General features: G+C 21.3%; 3 protein-coding genes across 9 annotated transcripts; 1 reads left to right on the plus strand and 2 right to left on the minus strand.

The window, feature by feature from the left end:
- Positions 1 to 32: 32 nt before the first annotated feature.
- alpha-Cat (catenin alpha) lies at positions 33 to 8,594 on the minus strand. Of its 5 annotated transcripts, XM_086917926.1 has the most exons (9): positions 7,194 to 7,341; positions 6,408 to 6,749; positions 5,590 to 6,322; positions 5,181 to 5,207; positions 4,252 to 4,485; positions 3,576 to 4,178; positions 2,821 to 3,498; positions 2,396 to 2,570; positions 33 to 1,344 (listed from the first exon to the last, which is right to left on the minus strand). In XM_086917926.1, exons 2-8 carry the CDS (start codon positions 6,722 to 6,724, stop codon positions 2,406 to 2,408), a joined length of 2,757 nt encoding a protein of 918 aa, XP_086774052.1. In that variant the 5' UTR covers positions 6,725 to 6,749; positions 7,194 to 7,341; the 3' UTR covers positions 33 to 1,344; positions 2,396 to 2,405. The 5 variants fall into 5 exon arrangements, with proteins under 5 accessions (XP_086774052.1, XP_086774055.1, XP_086774053.1 ...); XM_086917929.1 differs by lacking the exons at positions 5,181 to 5,207; positions 7,194 to 7,341 and adding an exon at positions 8,463 to 8,594; XM_086917927.1 differs by lacking the exons at positions 33 to 1,344; positions 7,194 to 7,341 and adding an exon at positions 8,463 to 8,594 and having other exon boundaries at positions 1,946 to 2,570.
- Positions 7,353 to 10,670, plus strand: mms4 (Methyl methanesulfonate sensitivity 4). Of its 2 annotated transcripts, none has more exons than XM_086917930.1 (4): positions 7,353 to 7,744; positions 8,904 to 10,231; positions 10,302 to 10,355; positions 10,509 to 10,670. In XM_086917930.1, exons 2-4 carry the CDS (start codon positions 8,966 to 8,968, stop codon positions 10,617 to 10,619), a joined length of 1,431 nt encoding a protein of 476 aa, XP_086774056.1. In that variant the 5' UTR covers positions 7,353 to 7,744; positions 8,904 to 8,965; the 3' UTR covers positions 10,620 to 10,670. The 2 variants fall into 2 exon arrangements, with proteins under 2 accessions (XP_086774056.1, XP_086774057.1); XM_086917931.1 differs by lacking the exon at positions 7,353 to 7,744 and adding an exon at positions 8,590 to 8,801.
- A 2,343-nt stretch (positions 10,671 to 13,013) lies between these two features.
- Ranbp16 (Ran-binding protein 16) lies at positions 13,014 to 21,634 on the minus strand. 2 transcript variants are annotated; one of them, XM_086917934.1, is made up of 15 exons: positions 21,532 to 21,634; positions 20,026 to 20,263; positions 19,796 to 19,962; positions 19,483 to 19,707; positions 18,485 to 19,355; positions 18,045 to 18,330; positions 17,799 to 17,943; positions 17,542 to 17,689; positions 17,308 to 17,467; positions 16,812 to 17,214; positions 16,576 to 16,738; positions 14,612 to 14,689; positions 14,335 to 14,525; positions 14,115 to 14,242; positions 13,014 to 14,012 (listed from the first exon to the last, which is right to left on the minus strand). In XM_086917934.1, exons 1-15 carry the CDS (start codon positions 21,544 to 21,546, stop codon positions 13,904 to 13,906), a joined length of 3,327 nt encoding a protein of 1,108 aa, XP_086774060.1. In that variant the 5' UTR covers positions 21,547 to 21,634; the 3' UTR covers positions 13,014 to 13,903. The 2 variants fall into 2 exon arrangements, with proteins under 2 accessions (XP_086774060.1, XP_012345429.2); XM_012489975.3 differs by lacking the exon at positions 21,532 to 21,634 and having other exon boundaries at positions 16,600 to 16,738; positions 20,026 to 20,399.
- Positions 21,635 to 22,607: the final 973 nt, after the last annotated feature.

Consider the following 22,607-nt stretch of genomic DNA (forward strand, 5'->3'; position numbering starts at 1 on the left):
TTCCTTTCTTTTCTATTTATAACAATTATATCTTTTTATTTATAGGATAATAATTTATTTTTAAATGTAGTACATAAAAAATTCATAATAATAAAAAGATATTTGTTAAAAGCATCACCTTGTATTTGGCAGCATATCAGTAACTACAATTAAATTTTACAATTATTTTTATTTAAATTAGTATCAGTTTTACAATAGCAAAAAATTGATACCAATGCATATCTTATTAGAAGCTATGAAATTGTTTTATCCCATATTTTCTGCAAATGCTTTAATATATTTAAATGCAACATTCACTACAATAACTACACTAATATAAATGAAAATACATACAATGTGAAGCAGAATTTCATATTGTTATTATCTATTTGCCACATATATAACATATTATTTTTATAGTTAATTAATAATCATGTAATGACAACTATAAAATAAATTAATAAATTTTTATATATTTTTTAAATAATCTTTTCAAATGTTATCTTAAATATGTATCAATTTTAAGTAGTAATATTGAATAAATTTTAATACAAAAAATATTTATTTCAATAAAGAAATTTGTGAATTATCAAAAAGCTTCATAAAAATGTTTTTAATATAATACTTCATCCATTGTACGAAGTATGGAAATTGGTATCAGTTTTTTTACAATTATTTTTTACATGCTATAACTAATACAAAATTATCATAAACAAGAATTTTTTTAAAATATGTAGTCATATTTACTTATATACAATCATTAAATACTTTGATGTGCAGTCTCTTTATTCCAATGCAATACTGTCTTATTTATATTACTTTTTTGCAAATTTTATTAATATAAAGTAACAAAAATTATTTTTTCACTAAATTATAGTATAAATATATTAAATAGTAAAACATGCAATTTTAATTAATTGAAATTCTATGGAAATATAAAATATTAAAAATATATATGCAAAGCAAATATATAAAGCAAAAATATAAAAATTAAAATTTTACATAGAATATAACTTGTTATTAAATGTATTTATATAATTCATATTGTACTTCACATTTGAAATTATTTATTTGAAATTATTAATATAAGTTATCACTTGGAAGAATGTTAACATTAATATTTGTATTTTAATTGATTTTTTTTTATAAAAGCATAACAAAGTATTTATCAATATTATTGTCAAAAAATTCATTATAATAAAAAACTGATCTTCATGCAATATTTTAGCAAAAATTCAAGGCCTTTAATTATTATTAACATTACTTAAAATAATAACCTTATACATATTTTTATTATTATAGACATTATTGCTAGATATGTATAAGAATATGTGCTGATAAAATCATTAACTATAATCTAATAATCTGTAATAATAAAAAATACAAATAATTATCAATTTCAGTTCAATAGTCTTTATTATAATAATAAAAAAATGAGGCCTCTAGTATAGTAAGCTGATTCATATATACATAATATGTATATACCGCTTACTTAAATAGTTCTAATGCTATTTAAAATATGCTATTAAAATTTACTAAAAAACATTAATGAATAATTTAAATTTTTTAATTTAAGCTTCATTTTTTTATAAATAATAATAAAAAAATGGAATTTTTTTACTTAATTCATTTTAAAACTTCTATTATACAATTAACTATTATAGAAATATTCAATTTTATTTGCAAAGTATATATTTAATTATTGATATTTATGAATAGTATAAAATTGTAAACAGAATATAAATAAATTATCATTTACTTAAATATATTTTATAATAATTGAAATATAATAATCATAAATTATCAAATATTTAATTATCTTATTAGATTGTATATTATATTCTCTTATATTCTATAAAAAATTGTTGATACTTTATTATTTGAAATCTAAAATTTAGATATATCTTAAAAAAGAGGTAAATCTTGAGATCTAATTAAATATTTATCAGAAATTGACACGATCATATATTGTATTTTTTGTTTTTCAAACATTTATTAATTCATAATTATAAACAATATTACTTTTTTATGCAAGATATTTTATTTTCATATTTTTGTGTATTATTTCATATTTTTTTATCTATCTTTCTTTTATCACAATTGCATACATAAAATTAATTCTTTTTTTTACTCATTCTGTTTTATTTGTTACTAATAAACATTATAAATAATAAATTACTATATAATTATGCATTAATAATATTTAAAATATGTATTAATATTTATTACAAAATATAAAGTTCTATTATTTTGATAATTTTAAAACATAAAAAAAAAATAATTCTTCTGTCTTATATTTTATAGTAATATAAATTTTATGTTTGGATTTCATATTCAATAGAAAATAAAATATCTTGCTCATGTGATTTTTTAAAGGTGATGCTCTGTTAAATTTCATTTTTATTAAATTACTTACATGTAAAATTTTAAACACTTTCTGTAGGACTCTGAAATTCAGATAATGCGTGTATCGGATTTTGCACTTTTTTCTGTGAACCTTTACGTACTTTTGCTCTAACTTCTTCTGGTCTCTCAGGACGTACCAATGGTTTCTTTTCTGGTGCTTTCATTTTCCATACAACAATTGGTGACTGTATATTCAAAATAAAGTAATAAAAAATTTATGATGCAGATAATAATTATAATTTCTTAAATATTATTGAATTATTAATATAATTATAAATATATTTTTATTATATAAATACTTACATACTATAAAATCCAATTGTTGATATAAAAAAATTTTAATATTAATTATTATATATAAATTATGAATTTAAATAATTTATTCAAAATATAAAATATAAAATTAGAATAAATGATATTAATGGAAAAACTTACAGTTACTGTAGATTGTCGAGGATATTTGGTTGATGCAACATATGAAGCTTTAACAGTAAGTACAACTGCATTCATTAAATTTTTAGCTGCCTGAATAAGAGAAGTTGCACTGTCAAGTCCAGATACAATTAATTCTCCACTAATATTTTGTACATCTGCTTTAACTTTACTTGTAATATTCATTTGATGACAATATAATGCTATACGTTGTAGATAAGCTAAAAGATCTTTTTTAGTAGAACTTTCTGGACATTGATCTGCTATTTGTCTTGTTAATTTATCTAATTTAGTTCCAGCTTCAGAAATTTTTTTTGCTGCATTAATGACATCCATAGTCGTCTTTAAAGGTCCGCGACCTCTAGTAAAATCTGTCATTTCCATCATAATCATACACATATGCTTTGCAAGTACAATAATATCATTTCCTGCATCATCCCATTTGGCAACTTCTTTATCAAACTTTAGTTTCTCACTTTTGAAGTATTCTACTTGTTGTAAGATTTTTTGTTTATCTTCTTCTGGCATTTTACGCATAGCTTCACGAGCCGTAGTAATACCACTTATTTCTGGATATTCATCAACACCATGTTCACCGGTTTGCGCGCTCGATTTACTACGAGTTTCTAATGTATAATGTTCATCAAGTTCAACATCTTCTGGATCTAAATCTTCATCCGCCTAAAATATATCAGATGTAAATAAAAAAATATATCTAGAAAAAATATAAATTTAAATCTTTTAGTGCATTTTCTTACTCTGTTCATCAATACGGCACGCCTAATTTCACGAACACCATCGTAAACTAATCTTGAAGCATCTATAAAATCATTTTCATCTACATCTTTAGCTGGATTACTACCCAATGCATCCACTGCCACTTCTACTCTCTGCGCAAATTTCGGCATCACTTGTTCTCTTAGAACTTTCACAGCTTCTAAAACTCGTTTTGTATAGATACAAGGCTCATAATTATCCATTTCTGCTTGAACAACATTACACACTCTGGCAGATCGTCCACGAATCGCACCCGCGGTTCTATCTAAAGTATCAGCATCACATTCTTGTAATGCCAATACACATTTATTTACATCTTCTAAGATGTGATTCTCAGATACAGCTAAGAAATCATCAATAGTAGTAATATCATCAACAGCTTCAGTTAATACTCTTACTTGATTTTCCCATGCTTGTCGGAATACTTCCATATTATCTAAAGCTACTTTAGATCGATTACGAGCTGCAAGCACACGAGCTGCATTGATTACTTGTGGACATAAATTTCCAATTTGTGCTGCTGCATACCGAACCATTTTTACACCATCTTCATTTCCTGACATACTACACACTAAATTGGCAACCTAAATAAATAGTGCTAGATTAATATTATTAATTATAATAAAATTAATATTGCAATATAGTCCAATGATATACCTCAACTAATTTATTAGCATGTTCTGTAAAAACTAATGCATATTCTTCTACTTCCTTATCACGACCATTTCTTGCAGCTTCAATAAGAACCAATAAAGGTACGCTTGTTTCTAAAAAACTATCTGACACATGATCTACTACAGCCTTTCGTAATTGTCTACGAAGATCCCGAGTTTTTCTACACATATGATCAATTGCTCTTTCTAAGCCTTCTGATTGTTCTTTGACACCCATCTATTAAAACATATATGCCATTAATAAAATCAAAATATAACTAAAATATAGATAAATAAATATCTTATGAGCATTCAAATAAAATCTAAGCTATTTTTTACTAAGAGCATTGGAGTGCAAAATAAAATCTTTTTTTTTATCAATCTTTAAAAAAAAATAAAAATAAATAATTGATTAAAAGAATTTTATTTTATTATTTAAAAAATGCTCTACTTTTTTAAATATTTAATATACATTTTACAAACTAACATATTAATTATAACATAACATAATTACTTATTTTAATGAGTACAAATTGTTTTTTTGAAAAATTATTTATATGAGTAAATATAAATAATATAACATAATATGATATGAAAAAAAGAATGATTACAAGAAATATTTTATAAAATTTATAATTAATTTAAAGTAAATTTTATGTTTATTTCTTTTTAAATTAAGTTTAAAATATGCATTTTTTCTATTTATCTATGCTATTAATTTTTTTAATTTCTGTATATTTCTAATTATATTATATTATATTTAGTGTTATAATATTTTTTATATCATATATATCTATATAGTATATGCAGTTGTGCAATTTAAGGAATAATTGTAAAATCATAGATATTAAATTATAATAATTTGATTAGTGCTTGTCATTAAATAACATATAAATCATGTGTAAAATCAATACAATATCTTTATATATTTACCCGTTTCCCACCCCGAGCAAGCTGTAACTGTAGTCATCAAAAATAAAAACAAATGAGTAAAATGAACATGCCAAGAATAAATCAATCATTATGTTAAATGATAATATAATTATGTGTAAATATATTATTTGTGAACATATATGTTTTTGTATGCATATACTTATATCATACAGTAACATAATATACATTTAAAAATACTATAAATGTTAGTATGAAATATAAATCAAAATAAATTATAAAAAACAAATATTATTATAATTAAATTTCTCTTATGCATTAATGCAATTATTGAAACTTATTTGTTATAATATTTTGTATATTATTTGTTATTGTTATATGTATAAATAAATTATATACACATAGCAAATATTTAAATAAAAAAAAACAAAAAAATTCATAAAATACTTACATTATTCATATATTCACTTAATAAATCTTGAAGTGCTTGCCTAACTGCATTACATTCTGCAACAATACGTTCTCTACGTTCATCTCGAGTGCATGAAGAATCTGCCATTAATGCAGCACCACTGATGATACTTTCCAGTCTTTCCTCAAGACTGGGTCTTGTACGTACTTCATTATATGCAAGTGGAGACATTACCATTCTTTCATCAAAATCATCTAATGCAGCAGCTAATTCTCCAGGTCCTTCATAAGGATGTTGAGTATCAATTGGAGTTTTTCCTTGTGCTACATCATTAATGGTATTTACAGCTTCACAGACTTGTTTTAAAACATAATCACGATTTGCTTTTGCTGCAGCTAATTCAGGATGTCGAACATAAACTTTGGAGGCTGTTAAAAGCATAGTAGAGTGTTTTTTAAGAACAGCTCTTGCTGCAGCCAAATCATCTCTTAATTGAGGATCTTTTAATTCTTGTTGACGTTTTGCAGCTTGATTCATAAGTTCTGATGCATTTCTACCAAATTGTTTTATATTTTCTAATAACTCTCCCTGTGAAGATGCATTCTTTAATTTTTTTAAATCATCTTCTACTACATGCAATGATTTCAACAACAAATGCACATCAACCATATCTGCTAAAATAAGCAAACGTGTTACTGCAGATAATAAATTTCTTGCAGCACGAACCATATTGCCTCTTTTTAAAGAAGAACAGGGATCTTCTGAAAACTCTCTGAAATTAATTAATAGTAATAATATTAATGTTTTTATATATACAAAGTTCCTTATATATTAGAAACTTTTTATATAAAACAAACCTAGCAGCAATGCTCATTGCAGCACCTGTTTTTCTTACTTCTTCAACAGCACTTAACATTTCTGCAGTAATGTCAGGATTTTCATATGCTATTTGTTCACCTTTCTCAATAAAATTATTGGTTGCTTTTTCAACAGTTCCAACTAAAGCACTAGCTCTTTTTGATTTTCCTTTCTTTTTTTTACTAGGACCCTTTGTATTTACAAGTGTAGTAACTTGTAAAACTAAGGGTTCCAACGTTTTTTCTACAGACATAGTACGAATCTCTAAATTTTTAGGATCCCATTTTAAAGTTATTGGGCCAAAGTGATCTGACATTTTTGTTATTTCAAATAAGTCAATTCTAAAAATGAAATTAATAATATAAAAATATTATTATATTTATTTATTTTAGTATAATAAAAAAATTACCTGTTCTTTAAATAATATAATACAGATAATTTAACATATTAATATAAATTAAATAAAAAAACTTAAATATAATAGTTCATTTTTTTTCTACCAATTATTTTTTTTATATTTCTTTATTATTTTTACATTTATAAAATTTATTAGAATCGTATATTACGTATAATTTTTGAATCAAAGATTTTCTAAATTTGAAATTAGTATTTTTTATTTTACTCATCAATTGTAATATAATTAAAAATATAGAAATCAGTTACAAATTTTTGATGCCTTAAGATAAAGTTTAAGTAAATACAATATTATAATAATAACAAAATAAATATATAAAAATTTTCGTATATTATAAATTTTATATATAAATGTCATGTATTTCACTTACCTATTATAAAAAAGAAAAACTAAATGATATAATGTTAATAAGAAGATGTTGATGAGAATGTTTGAAAAAGTTAGGGTGCGTCAGAATGATCAGTCTGATCACAAAAAAATGTTCACATTGGCATACGGAAAATATCAAAGCCTACTTTAGATATAAGCTATAGTGAACAACGTGGCAACAGCGCATTTGCAAACAGAGAAAATGAAAATGACAAAGTAGATAGATTACAAATAACATTCTTATAAAGAAATTGATCAAATATTCATATATTTTAATATATGAATAATAATCATATATAAATATTATAGTCATAGGATATAATATATAAATTTTCAAAATAATAAAATGGTATCTAAATTTTTAAAAAATTCAATGTGTGATATTTATATTTAAAATATTTTTATTCAAATATGCATGTAAAAACAAATTTAGATCATTTTTGAGCAAAAGTACAAATTTCTAAATTAAATAAAAAAAAATATAGACTTAATAAAATATATATATTATAAAAAAACAGAACTTCTATCAAACGAAAGAGGTTATGTAAACATGTAAGTAATGAAAATAAATGACAAAAATAATTGACAAGAAAAATTACTAAAACTACAAAAACAATATTTTATATATATGTATATATATATATATATATATATATATATATATATATATATATATATATACATACATATATATTGCTAAAATATTTATTCATAATCTTAGAATATTACAATGAATATTAAATTATATTAGTAGTATTTTAATAGTTATATAATATATCAAAATTTTATAATTCTTCACATTTTAAAAATAAAAATAGAAATTTAATTATTTAATTTTAAATTTTATGTTATTATAATTTTTTTATAGTATTTTCTTAATTTTAATTTATTTTCAAACATGTATAATAAAAATTTATATTAATTATTATATTATTTATAAAATCTTAATATAAAAATCATATGCAGTAATTATTATAATTATTTATATAAAATAAATATTTCAAAATTTTGACAGAATTTATTGTGAAACTATATTGTACATAAAAATAAAAAAAAATCAAATGATATTTTACTATATCATTATTTAATGTTTCTTACTATAATTCAAATTATACAAATTATACATTTAATAAAATCATGGGAGATTATGAGACAAAATTGTCAAGTCTATATACTGAGAAATTAAAAATCTTAACACTGTTGCCAGATTTACATTTTTTATCTAAATTAGCTTATAAAAATATGAATATATGAAAGAATAATTTCTTACCTTCATGAAAAATCAACAATTTCAAAATGTTAATAAAATGCGCGTAAAACAATTCTTTATTTTAAAAATCAATCACATTGAAGATCAAATTTCAATTAACATTTAAACTAATATTTCAATCTCGTATCATTCATATATCGTCTATATGTCATCTAATCTTCATTCATGACGTCATCATTTTCTTAGAAAGTAATGATAATATAACACAATTGGTCTACGCCCGAAGTTAAAGTGATGCTTACGTAGAACGATATATACAATTTGTACAAAAATGCAATCAATCAAAAAATGTTTATTTCAAAATATTATATGTGTTAGATTATTTCATTTTTAATAAATGTATTCATCCTTATTGTATTTAATATGTATTTATTACAAATATTTATTGTTTTTGTAAATGTTATACTTATGAAACATGAGTATTTTTGAATCTTATTTCAGTTTGAAATGTGTATTAAATCGTGAATCGTAAAAATTGTGATAGTTTCAAATACTTCAATAAAATGAATCCAGAAATTATCGTTTTAAATGATTCAAATGAATCTGATATATCTGTTGAATTAAATGATAAATTAAAAAATATTAAAAAAAAAAATAAAAAAAAATTTTTATTCGATGACTATGATTCAAGCGATTTTGAATTTCCCGAAATACAATTCTATCATCTCATTACTGAAAATAATGAAGATGAATTACAGAATATTTATAATAAAGATTCACTTACTTCTAATATTCATGCATCATCATATCAAACCAATGATAAATATACTGTTAATAAAAATTTAAAACAATATAATATGATTGGAAAGTCTTTATATATTGACAATAATTCATTTACTTCTACTAAAAATTACGATGAACAAAATAAAAACATTGCAAAACAAAAAAAAGAAGAAAAAATTCAACAAATGATGAAAGAAAAAGCATTAAAAACAATTGCAATTAAAAAATCAAAAAATATAAAACCTGGTGAATGTTTGAAATTTATGGAAGTTGTTATTGATAAAGGTATTGAAAATTTTTCTTATATTACAGATATAATAAGTACATTATTAAATACCAATTTGCAATATAGCATTAAATCACAATTCATTTCAAATAGTATTACATGGAAAAGGAATATCGAAAATCATTATGTTAATGAAAATAATGAAATATGTACTATAACAAATATTGAAAATATTGACCAAATATTGATAATTTGGAATTGGGATGAAACAGTAATAAAAATTGCAAATGATAGTTTTTGTACATCTATTTCTGACATCAAATCTTTATTACCAAATTACAAAATAATATTAGTAATTTTTGGAATAGAAAATTATTTTGCATATAAAATGCAAGAAAAAAATTCAGATAAAAGTGAAACAAAAAACAAAAAACAAAAAATTAATACTAAAAATAATCTTGAATATAAAAACTTTGTAGAAATATCAAGAAGACAATTTGAAACATGTCTCAATGAAATACAAATTGCTGCAGATTGTAGCAGTAGATTAATTAATAATTCTCAAGATTTAGCATTAATGATATATCAATGTACAAAAGCTATAGCAGAAATACCATATAAATTAGAAAAAAATAAAAGTTTAATAAACAAATTTAATTGGTACATACTAGGAGACAATAGAAATACTGTAAAAGTAGATAAAGATGGAAATGGATTAAAAAGATTATGGCAACAACAGCTTTGTCAATTTAATTTGAGTAGTCTTGAAATTGCAGAAGCAATTTGTTCTGTGTATCCATGTCCTGCAGATTTAATAGAAGTAAATATTAATATATAAGAAACACATAATATAATTTCTTTTTAATTTTATCTATCTTTTTATTTTTTAGATTTATATAAACTGTACAGATGATGAAGGAATAAATTTATTGAAAGATATTCCGGTAAATAAAAAATTTTTATTACAATATTCTGACTAAATAAATTTTCAAAAATAAATTAATCTATATAATAAATTAAAAAATTATTAAAATTTAATATTATTTTTCTAATTATTTCTACTTACATTTCATAAATATGTTTTTAACATTTTACAGATTAGAAGAGCAGCTGGACCTCTTACTGCTGTACGTAAAGTTGGTCCGGAATTAAGTAAAAAGATTTATTTAATGTTTACATCTAAAAATGGTGAAAGTGTATTAAGTTGAATATATTTTTTAATAAAATTTAATAAAGTACAAATAGAAATGTCATAGAAATGTCAGTTAGCAGATGGCTTTATATTATTCCATTTTCATTTATGTAATGTTTAACTGAAAAGTTATAATGAATTTACTATTTTATTTTCTTTTTGTTTTTTATGAATATAAAAATCTAATAAATTATTCATATCTATGTATTATACAAATGAATAATATTATATAAAAGTTTTAATATTTTTTTATGCATTAATTATGTAAAAATCTAGCGCATAATTTGACTGAAAAAACCAAATATCAACCATATAATCAACAGAAATGTTTTATTGTTGTACAAATATATGGTTTTTGTTTATAAGTTATTTATCAGTCTAATTTTGCGCTAAATATTTTTAGATATCTTACATAATATGAAATTTAACAGATTTACTATACCAAAGATATATACATTTGTTTACAGTAAATTTAACTATGATAGTCGGTTAATAAAAGTAATTTTCTAACATTTTTACAAGTATTTATTAAACATAAAGTATCTAAAAATCTGTTATAAAAAGAAAAAATTTTAACCATTTCATATTAATTTTTTTCTGTTATTTTACAGTAAAAAATATATAAATGATTAAATGCAATCTAAATGAAAATGTTCGTAAATATTCAATATAACTTCTAAATTATTATTAATTGTATACAGACTAATATTACATATAACTCTCGCATGAATCTTTTTTTACACGCATTCCTCATACATTTGTTTCTCACTGTTTAAAATCATACGTTATTTAAAAAAAAAAAAAAAATTTGATAATTGTTATAATCAAAGATATAATTAAATTTCAAATAAAAATTTTATACAAACATATTTATATATGTATTATGTATATTTTAAGATATATCATTTTAATTAATTACTACTAAAATTTTTAAAATCAGTATTCAAATAAAAATTAAATTTAAAAATTAAATGACAAAAATTATTTTTTTCTATTAAAACAATTTTCTCTAACTTTTTCTGAAATTAATATGTATTCCATATTATAAAAGAAATGTTTATGAAATATAAACTACTATTTATTATATATAAATCAAATAAAAAGTATAGTATGAAAATTTAGTGAATTAGTTTTAAAGTTTTAAATAAAGCATTTTATATTATAATTAAGAATATTAAATGATACTTTTAAGTTTCTTTTTCTGTTAACATGCATTTTGCAAAATGAAACATATAAACATCCGTGTTTATTCCATAAAATTAATTGATTAAAGAATATCAATCTAATTTTTATATAACTATATTATTTGTTTTTATATACTTTACTATTTATACTTATATAATATACATTTTTTATTTATAGACATAATACACAAATTTGTTGTTATCATAATTTACAAATTTTAAAATATAATTAATATTAAAAATAATTTTTTATAAATGCATGTTGACAGTTAGAAGATACTTATTGCATTATATGTAACATTGATATTAATAAAATATTAAAAGAAACTGAAATTTTATAATTATAATAATAATAATAATGATGATGATGATGATAATGATAATGATAATAATAATAATAATAATAATAATAATAATAGTAATAGTAGTAGTAGTAGTAGTAGTAGTAGTAGTAGTAGTAGTAGTAGTAGTAGTAGTAGTAGTAGTAGTAGTAGTAACAATAGTAGTAGTAGTAGTAATAATAGTACTAATAATAATAATAATAATAATAATAATAATAATAACAATAATGATGATAACAATAATGATAATGATGATGATGATAATGATAATGATAATGATGATGACATTAATAATAATAATAATAATAATAATAATAATAATAATAATAATAATAATAATAATAATAGTAGTAGTAGTAAATAATTATAATAATGATGATGATGATGATTGATGATGATAGTAGTGCTGGTAGTAATAGTGATGATGATGACATTAATGATAATTAATAATAATAATAATAATAATAATAATAATAATAATAATAATAATAATAATAACAAGAACAATAATAATAATAATGATAATTAATATTAATAATAATGTTGATAATTAATATCAATAATAATGATAATAATGATGATGATAATAATAATAATAATAATAATAATAATATTAATAATAATAATAATGATGATGATGTTAATGATGATAATGATGATAGTAATAATAATAGTAATAGTAATAGTAATAATGTATTTTTAAACAAATTTTTGCGTTATTAATTTAATGATGTTTTTTGTGATGTATCATTAATGTTATGAATGATTTATTCAATAATTTAAACAATTATCAATGAAATGATATTGTTTGTTTGATATTGTATGGCTTTTTGGTAATGATTTTTTAATCTTTCTTGTTAATTTATTAAAACATTCTTAGAATAATTATATGTAAAAAAAATGTTAATGAATATGTTTAAATGTGGAAGTCGGTTGCGTGTAAAAATAATATAGAACAAGATCTACGATAATGGATTATTATATAATTGGCTTCCTATTCTAAACTGTATCTTTAAAATATTATTTAATATAATCAAGATGATAATTTATTATTTATTTAAAATAAGACGCAGATATAATGAATAATATATGTAAAATGATGATTCTTAATATTTGAATTCAAACTTTTACTAAAATATAGTGTGAAACAAGTCATTCATATCTGAAATACATATTTTAATGTTAGCATAAAAATATTGTAATAATTTTAATTGATAACAATTGATATCGTAAATATTTGCAAAAGACAATTGAAATAAAATCAATTATTTATCCATACAAAATTTCTTAATGCAATAATTGTTGATTTATGAAATTTAATATATTTATTGCAAATCACTCTTTGTACTTAATATATGTGCAGGAATATTTATCAAATATGATATTTACCAATATGATATTAAATCAAAGTAATAGGAGTATAAAGGTAATAAAAAGGATTTGGTCTTTCTTGTTTACAAATTTAGAATGAAATGTATAAAACTTAGTTTTATAAATACACTATATATGTATAATTATAAAATAAGAAATATACATATATATAGATTTAAATATTCTAAATTTTGAAATATCACGTATATGTACTTTAACAAATTTAAAAAACGAATTGTTAAAGTTACAAAAGAATAGGAAGCCAAACAATAATTTTCTATAAAACAGCAATATTTAATTTATTATCTTTATACTCATCTAAAATCATAATTTTAAATCCACCATAATTTATAGTTCACTCGCGCACACATTCAAGCATTTGGCAGGCAAGAACCTAGGAAAATCTAATTGAAGGTCAAGGTCATCATATCACCAATAGGATTTGCAGTTGTATTAGGTCCTTTTAAAGTGTCATTTATATCTCTTCTAAACAGTGACAAATTTTGTGTAAACCTGAGAAAAAGCACAAACGAAAATGTCAAATATATGTAATTTATATATATATATATATATTATTGAAAAATAAATTTATAACTTTTTTTTAAGTTTTCTTACCTATCTCTATTTTTTGTGAGTAAATTTCTTTCGATTCCTTCCATTAAATTTTCAAACCACTGTGCCATTGTTGCTTGTTTATCAACTGGTTGACTTCTAATAATATTTTCTCGTAATTGATTAAAATACTGTAATATTTATTAATGAATATTTAAAAATTATAAAATCTTAATATAATCTATAAAATATATTACATAAAATATATTATATAAATACTTACTTCTTCATTTAAAAGAATTAATCCCAACAGAGGACGTGACATACTCCATTGATTTCTACAATCTTCAAACATTATCACATTTAAAACAGTACTTAACATTTGCTGAAGAATTTCAGGATGTTGTTTCAAAACTTGTAAGAATAAATCTCCACCTCCTGGAACTACAGTATTTTTCCTTCCTGGATATCCTCCTAACAAAAAAAGAATATGTTGTATTTATATTGATATTATAATCATATTTATTAATTTAGATTCAAATATTGCAAGTAAATGATACCTTTTTGATATAATTGTTTAAACAAATAAGTCACAATATGATCAAGTGTTGCGCAACAACCAGTACAGACCATTGTATCTGTAATAAATTTTTTTTATTTTTATTCAATTATTATATTTTTATATTTAAATAAAATAAAATAAAAAATATTTTAAATGACAATAAATTAAATAAGAATAAGTTAATAAAAAGAAAAATAATATAAAAACATAAATAAATATAAATAGCTATTGTGATAGTTAATACAGTGACCTACCTTGAAAATAATGCGAGTTCTGTAAAATTATTTGTTTATTCATTATGTTAAATATTTCACTAGAATATAATTTTATTTAGATATAAGAAAAATTTAAAGTTTCTGTTATTATAGATGGTATAAATAAAAAAATAGTTATCAATTTTAAATAAGTAAACGAACAAATGATAATTTTCAAATTCAAATTTCAAGTTTTCATAATGTTACATATAATTTAATAAATCATATATTGAATAACGAAAAAAATATAAAATGTGAGGAAAAAACATGTAATAATTAGTAAATTAGTAAGGAACTTATGTCTATGAATAATAAAATATTTTAGTAGCATGCCAGCTGTGCGGCTGACTATGTGTGCTAGACCCACTATATGTATAATTTAATTTTAAATAAATAAAAATTTCATAAATCGTCTATAATATAACATTATTATTAAATACAACATTAAAAATAGAAATAAAAATTAAAAAAAAAAAAAAAGAGAATAGAACAATAATAATTAGGGTCTAGATTCTACAAACTCCAATCCTCTTATTGCCTATATAATTATAGTAATTTAATCATTCTCGTCATACGAATAAAACTTACTTAGCATACATTTGTTTTTTTAATTTTCAAACTATAGCATAACTAATATACCTAAATGCAGGTTTACATTCCAAGCAACAATGCAAAAAGCAAATAAATAAACAAAATTAAATATCCTTAATAACTATTTTTTTTTGATTTCTTTTAATTTTATATTAGTAATAATAAAATTATATTAACTTTGCATATTCAATAAAAATTCATACATGCATGATTATTATATATATAAATCACATAATGTAATCATTTCAAATAATTCATAAATTATTTATTATATGAAAAAATATTTCATATAAAAATTGTATGATATAGAAAAAATCATATACATAATTTAATACATTAATTTATTTGTAAAATAAATAAATATATGGAAAACATAAAAATCAAATTTATTTTTACAATTATTATTTCCTATAAAAAAATTATTAAGCTATTTATAACAAAAAATGTGAATTTTATAAAATTTATATACAGAAACTATTCACGCAAAGTGATATTACAAAAAAAATGACTCTTTATTTATGGTTTCTATATTTATATATAATAAATTTTATATAATTCAAATTAAAATATTTCTGAAATTAATAATTTTTTATAAAACATTGATTAACGTTTTACAAAATATATTATTCCATTAAAAAACAAACTTGACTTTCATATGTTATATATTTTTACTTTTTTTATAAATCTTCTATATCATGCAACTTTCGTACAAAACATTTATATACAAAAATAATTTATAAGTTATATGAAGTTACGTGATTTATCTTGTATTTATAAGATACAATATTTTTTATATATTTTTAAAATTTTAAATATTTTTAATATAAAGAAATTCTGAGCTTCAAAAAATTTTAAAACGATTATTAAAATGGTTTTTATATATATGTTATATATATTTTTATATTTTAGTTATGAATAATTATTCATAATTTATTAATTTTACAAAAATAAAATATAGAATATTTAACGAATATTTTCTTTAAAAAAAGAAAAAAAAAAAAAAAAAAAAAAAAAAAAAGAAAAAAAAAAGAAATTCTAAATGATTTGGATCTTATAACCCCATGGCAAGGCATAGAGGATAAGAGAATGATAATAAAATAGAATCAGCCGCACAGACCTGTATAGGAGTCTTTTTGCGCACCTAGTGCTGTAAGGCCTTCACTGATGCTTGATAAAATATACAAGAATACTCTGGGTTCTAATGTTGAAAGGAACACCATGTGATCTTGAGCCAAACATTCAAGTAACACAAAATATGTTGTAGATAATTTTGGATAATCCTACAAAAAAAAATTAAATTGTAAGATAACTATTTTTATATTTTTTAAATATATTTAATTAATTAATGCATACCAATAAATCACTTTGTGGTATACTAAGAAGTAATTTTACAAATGTATTAAGCGCATTATCTAATGCTTCATCGCCATATAATCTGAATACTCCAAAATTTACGTAACTTCCACACAAAGCTGCTTTTAACATACTGAAGCATATACTTATCCCTTTAAGTTTTAAGGGATATATTTGATCCTTTGGAACTTCAACGTTTAATATACGATTACCATAACTACATATTACTTTACTAGCTTCACGAAATAATAAAATTCCATTTGGAGAAGATGCATCAAACTGTAATCGTTGACTTCTATTTTGTACTAATTCTGCAAATAATTTTAGGACGGGTGTAGTAACCTGTGGTTCATAATGCCACAATTCCACAGCATGTAATAAAATTGGTGTATAATTAGGATAACTATATATAAATTAAGGTATTTTATATTTAAAAATTAAAAAAAAATTATCATTTATTGATCATTTATCGAATTATATTTCACAAAAAGGATACATCCAATCAAAGAGCATCATATAAGATGTTTTTGTATTGAATGCATAAGCTAAACCTCTTAAATCTCTTGCTAAACCAATCAGTGCTTTTTTTGCTTCTTCTGCTGCAAAAAGTGAAGGATCAGCAGGACCAATTAATTGTCCTAAACTTTCAAATGCACCTACAAAATGGAAAATGTAAATATAAATATTAAATAAGCATATTAAAACATTTAATAAAAAATAACTTTCATACTTGTTAATGGTAACATAAATGTATGAAACCTTTCTTCATCTTCTCCTAGATCTACCATTAATAATCTACCCAAAGATGTATAGAACATTGATCTACATCGCATTTCTGTTACAGCAACATTATTTCCCAAAAATGGAAAATGCTCTCTCTATTAATAAAGAAAAATATATATACACATACATATATACATATATATATTAAACATATATATTTTTTATTTCTATTTAATTTTTTTTATAAGGAAATTTTATACATACTGTATGATTATTGAGCATAAATTGTACTTCTTCTAATTTTACAAGTTTACGGACACAACTATATCCTACAGATAAGTCATTTAATAATTGTAATGTTTTGGAAATAATTTGTTCACTACGACCCCAATATTTAAGATTTGTTATTCTGCAAATATAATATTAAAATTGTAAATTCTAATAATTTTATCTATTTATTTGTATTATAAATATTCTAAATAATATTTCTAAAAATATTTTTTTACTTACATTTTCCGGATAAGAATACCAAGTACCATGGATTCATCATTAACTCCCAAAACATCTGACAATCTTCTATACACTTTAGAATTTTTTTGAACTTGATCACCTACATATATTTTACGAAATTGTTCAAAGAAACTCAACATTGCTAACTCCAATTTTTCACAGCCACCTTGTGCAAGTCTTGAATCAGTCAAATTCATCAATTGAAGTACTCTACATACGAGCTCGCCATCCATTGCATCATATTCTTCATTACTATTAAAAGTTATTTTTCCTCCAATAACACCACCTATTTTTTAAGTATATAATATAATATATTTATTATAAGTTCAAATATAATAATTCACAATATATATTTTTTTGTTACTTTTAAATAGAAATAATAAGAATATTTTTATTACATTTTATTAAATCAAAATTTGTTACTCTAAAAATTTTTTTACCTATAATATATACAAGCCAAGTAAGTTGACCTTCTTGTATAGTAATATCCATTCGTTGTGTTGGGGATGCTGTTTGTGTCATTAATTCTTGGTATGTTCTAGCAGCTTGATCAAAAAGTTGTACTAACAAAGTACACGTTTTTTGATATTCACACCTTACAATTACAGATATTTGTTCTAACTGTTGATGAACTATTCCTAAATCATCAAGTGGATCTTCCAAACCCTCTCTAACTACTATTGCAACTGATTCAAGTCTTGAAGTAATATATGCATTTACAATTTCTGGAGTATATGTATTTAATAAATGTGGATCTCCTGCTTTTACATAAGGCATAGATGATACCATTCTTTGCCATAAAGTTAAAAGATAATGTAAACTATTTGGTGCAAATTGCCACATTTGTAAACTCTGGATTGTAAATTTTGCAATTAATTGTATAGCTTCTGGATAATCTTTGACTAAAACCAATTCTCCAAGTTGAAAATTGCTTTTCAGTCTTGATAACAGTCTACAAAATTCATGATAATTTTCGGGATCACTTAGACCTTGAGGATTTTGTAGTATGTGTTTTATACCACTAACTAAATGTGTTAAAAATTGTGCTCTTTCTGGGTTTGAAAATAAACTTCTTCTAACAGATGCTATTTGGACCAAACATGAAAGAGCCAAAGATGATAGTGTATTAGGTAAACTGTGATATAAATCAAAGAAAAGTTTCAGAGATGTAAAATCCAAAAATGCAGGTCTCCAGCAAGTTGGGATTTGTACTGTACTAAGGTCATCAGAACTTTCATCTGTTGATGTTCCAATGAAGTCAAATGTCAAACAGTTTTGTGCTAGTTTTAAAAGTTGTCTTATTAAACCATGCTAAATAAAAAAAGAAATGATAATAATATGTAATACATAAATATTATAAAATATTTTTCTATGATGAAAATATTCTTAAAAAAAAAAAAAAGAAAAAAAAAGAAAAAAGAAAAAACAGAAAACATACCTGTGCTTCATCATTAAAATTTAAATTTTTACAATTTTCTCGAGCTGTACTTAATAAAGTACAAGATAACCTAAATATTTCAAAGAGTTGTGTATCTCTGAAATGACTGGCAATTTTTCTATGTTTTGTAATAGATCTGTTTGCATCTGCATCCGATACTTGATTCATTTCACATGTTAATTGAGAAAGTAATTGGACTCCTATCATACAGTGTTCTACTGATCCCTATGTATTATATTAAAATATTAGATAAAAGAATTTTGAAACAGAAAAAAGAAAAAAAATATTCTAAAACTTTAAAATAATAACCAACCTGAAGAAACTTTGTTACATCACTAACCACATTTCTAAAAACATATTCATCTTTATCAATATCAAACCAACCAAACTTTGATATTCTGGCAAATAGTGTAACTAGAGCTTGTATTACAAAGTTTGGTAACTTTGGTTGAGTTGCTAAATAATTGAGAATATAATTTCCTGAAATAAAATTATAAATATTAAATTCATATATCTTCAATTGTTTTATTTTTTAATATTTACTTATGTCAAGCCTTTGTTGTAAACTAAGTCCTGCTGAACGGGAAGCTAATTTTGTCAAAGTAGTGGCTGCCAATAACTGAGCATATGCAGAATCTCCTCGATCAAGTAAGAGCTGGCACTTTGTAAGCGTATCTGGAGCATTTTGAAAAGCAACAAGTGCTTTTTCAGCCTCTACACGATGCGCAGAATCTTGTGATTCATACAACTGCTTGCATAGCAACTCCAGCTGCCGTACTTCCTGCATGTGATCCATTTTTAGTGATATAATTCATCATAGGCTTGATTATGGCCATATAGATATTTTAAGTTTATATTTTAAAATCATTATTTCACTTTCCAAATTTGTTAATAATCATTTGTTAATATAACTTTATTTATTCTGAATATAATAATTAATAAATTATAAATAAATATTTTTTCAATTATTTATTGATATTTCATAAATATTATTTTAAAATTTTAAAATTATATTATTTATTTATAATATATTTTTCTTAGTACTAAATTTCATATTTAGATTAATGTTAAAAAAAAATATATGAAATCAAAATTAAAAAAAAAAACATTAAATATTAAATTAATTATATATCTCTCAACATTTCTGAAAATTACAATTATCGAAAACATAATAATTATAGATTTTTTTTAGATTTGTTCATTTTTAAATAGATGGAAATTAAATAAAATTATAATAATAACTTTTATCTTTTATGATAAAATTAATACTTATTATTGTTTTTAATTTTTAAGCAATATTTCACATTTATTTTGTAAATAAGAAATATTAATTAGTGGAATTTAAAATTAAGTACTTGTTTAAAAAAGTATGAATATCTATCAAAGTATTTTCGTATTATTTTTAATTTAAGTTAAAAAATTATAATAAATAAAAAGAATATTTATAATTAATATTAACTAAATATAGTAGAAATTAATATAGTAAAATAACAGAAAAAAATATCAGTTTATATTGTAAAATAAAAGTGAATAGGTTATGCTATATTTTTTAAGTAATTTTAAATAATAATTTAATATAAATACGTAAAAAACATAATTCGTATTTTTTTTAAATATTAATATTCAAATATAAAATTCATGATTTAAATTATATTTCTATCCATTAATTATCTTCTGAAATTTCAAAATTATGTCTGTATATAAAATACTATTTACGAAAAAACGAGGTTAAAGTTTTACATATCATCAACATGGTTTTGTTTGTATAATAAAATGTCAATAAAATTAAAGCAAAAAAATCTTTCAGTTTGTGATTGCATTTTCATTGACAGCGCGACAAAATAATCACTGTGGTCCGGCAACAAACAACATAGCTTCCAAGAATACTTAAGTTTTCCGGCAGCAAAATGTTTGAGACACACATCAAAAACACGTAACTTGCAACAGATTTACCACCAGCTAGCTTACCACACGATTTTCGAAATCACTTCATCATAAATAACTCCACCGCATTTTGAGGTTTGCACATTATTTTGATCGGTAACTCACCTGTTCATCCGCCATTTTCGCAGCTTTGTATTATCTACAATGAAGGCAGGATCACATGCTTTAATCTCGACTGCCACAACATTTATGTAGAAACGACGTTTCTTACGACGGAAGCATCAACAACGCCACCTTTATTAACAAAAGAAAAAAAAATATATACCTTTTACCTTAAAAAGATGGAAGGAGAATTAAGCTGAATCTTCATTATTTCAATTACAAATATTATAATAATATATAATAATATTAAAAGAAGTTAAAATATATTTAATTAGGTTTTATAGTTCAACTAATGAGTAGACTAATTTAAAAAAATTAATTAGTTTGATTTTTATTATTAATCTTTTTTGCATTATTATATTAAAAATTTAATAAAATATTATATTATATATAACTATAATAATATATTTATAGTATATAAAATAATAATAAAAAATAAATTTCATAATTTTTCATAGTATTTAAATTATAAACAAAAAAATAAAATCAAAAATTAAATTGTAAATAATTATACAAAATTTAATTTTATGAAATATTTTAATCTTAATTGAATATTTTTTTAAACATTTGTTACATATATACATATAAATGGATATTGTAATTTTTTATTGTTTTAACTTTTAAATTTATATGAATAAATGCAAAAATAAAAATTTACGATTTTTAAAAAATATAAAACATTAAACGAAATATATAGATATGATTTTTTTTTTTAAATTACATATATATATAGTCATACATATAAATAATATGATACTTATTACATTCTTTTTAATATTGAATTTAATTTGATATTTTTATGACAATTGTTATGTTAAAGAAAAACTGGAATTTTATAAATAATAATTATTATTTTAATTATAATTTATGATAATTTTTATATGCATTATCATATAATCACATTATATATAATGATATATAATGCATAAATAATGAAATAAAAATATAATATTTAGATTGGGGTCTTTTCTTTTTTCAAAGTAATATCTAAATGTTGTAAAATATTATGTTATTTTAGATAAAATATATTATTATACACTATTAATTGTAAAAAATAATAAATTAATTTTAAATATATA

The sequence above is a fragment of the Apis florea genome, unplaced genomic scaffold (genome assembly GCF_048593485.1).
Source record: "Apis florea isolate Af1SG1 unplaced genomic scaffold, ASM4859348v1 contig_2272_pilon, whole genome shotgun sequence".
Classification (NCBI taxonomy): Eukaryota; Metazoa; Arthropoda; class Insecta; order Hymenoptera; family Apidae; genus Apis; species Apis florea.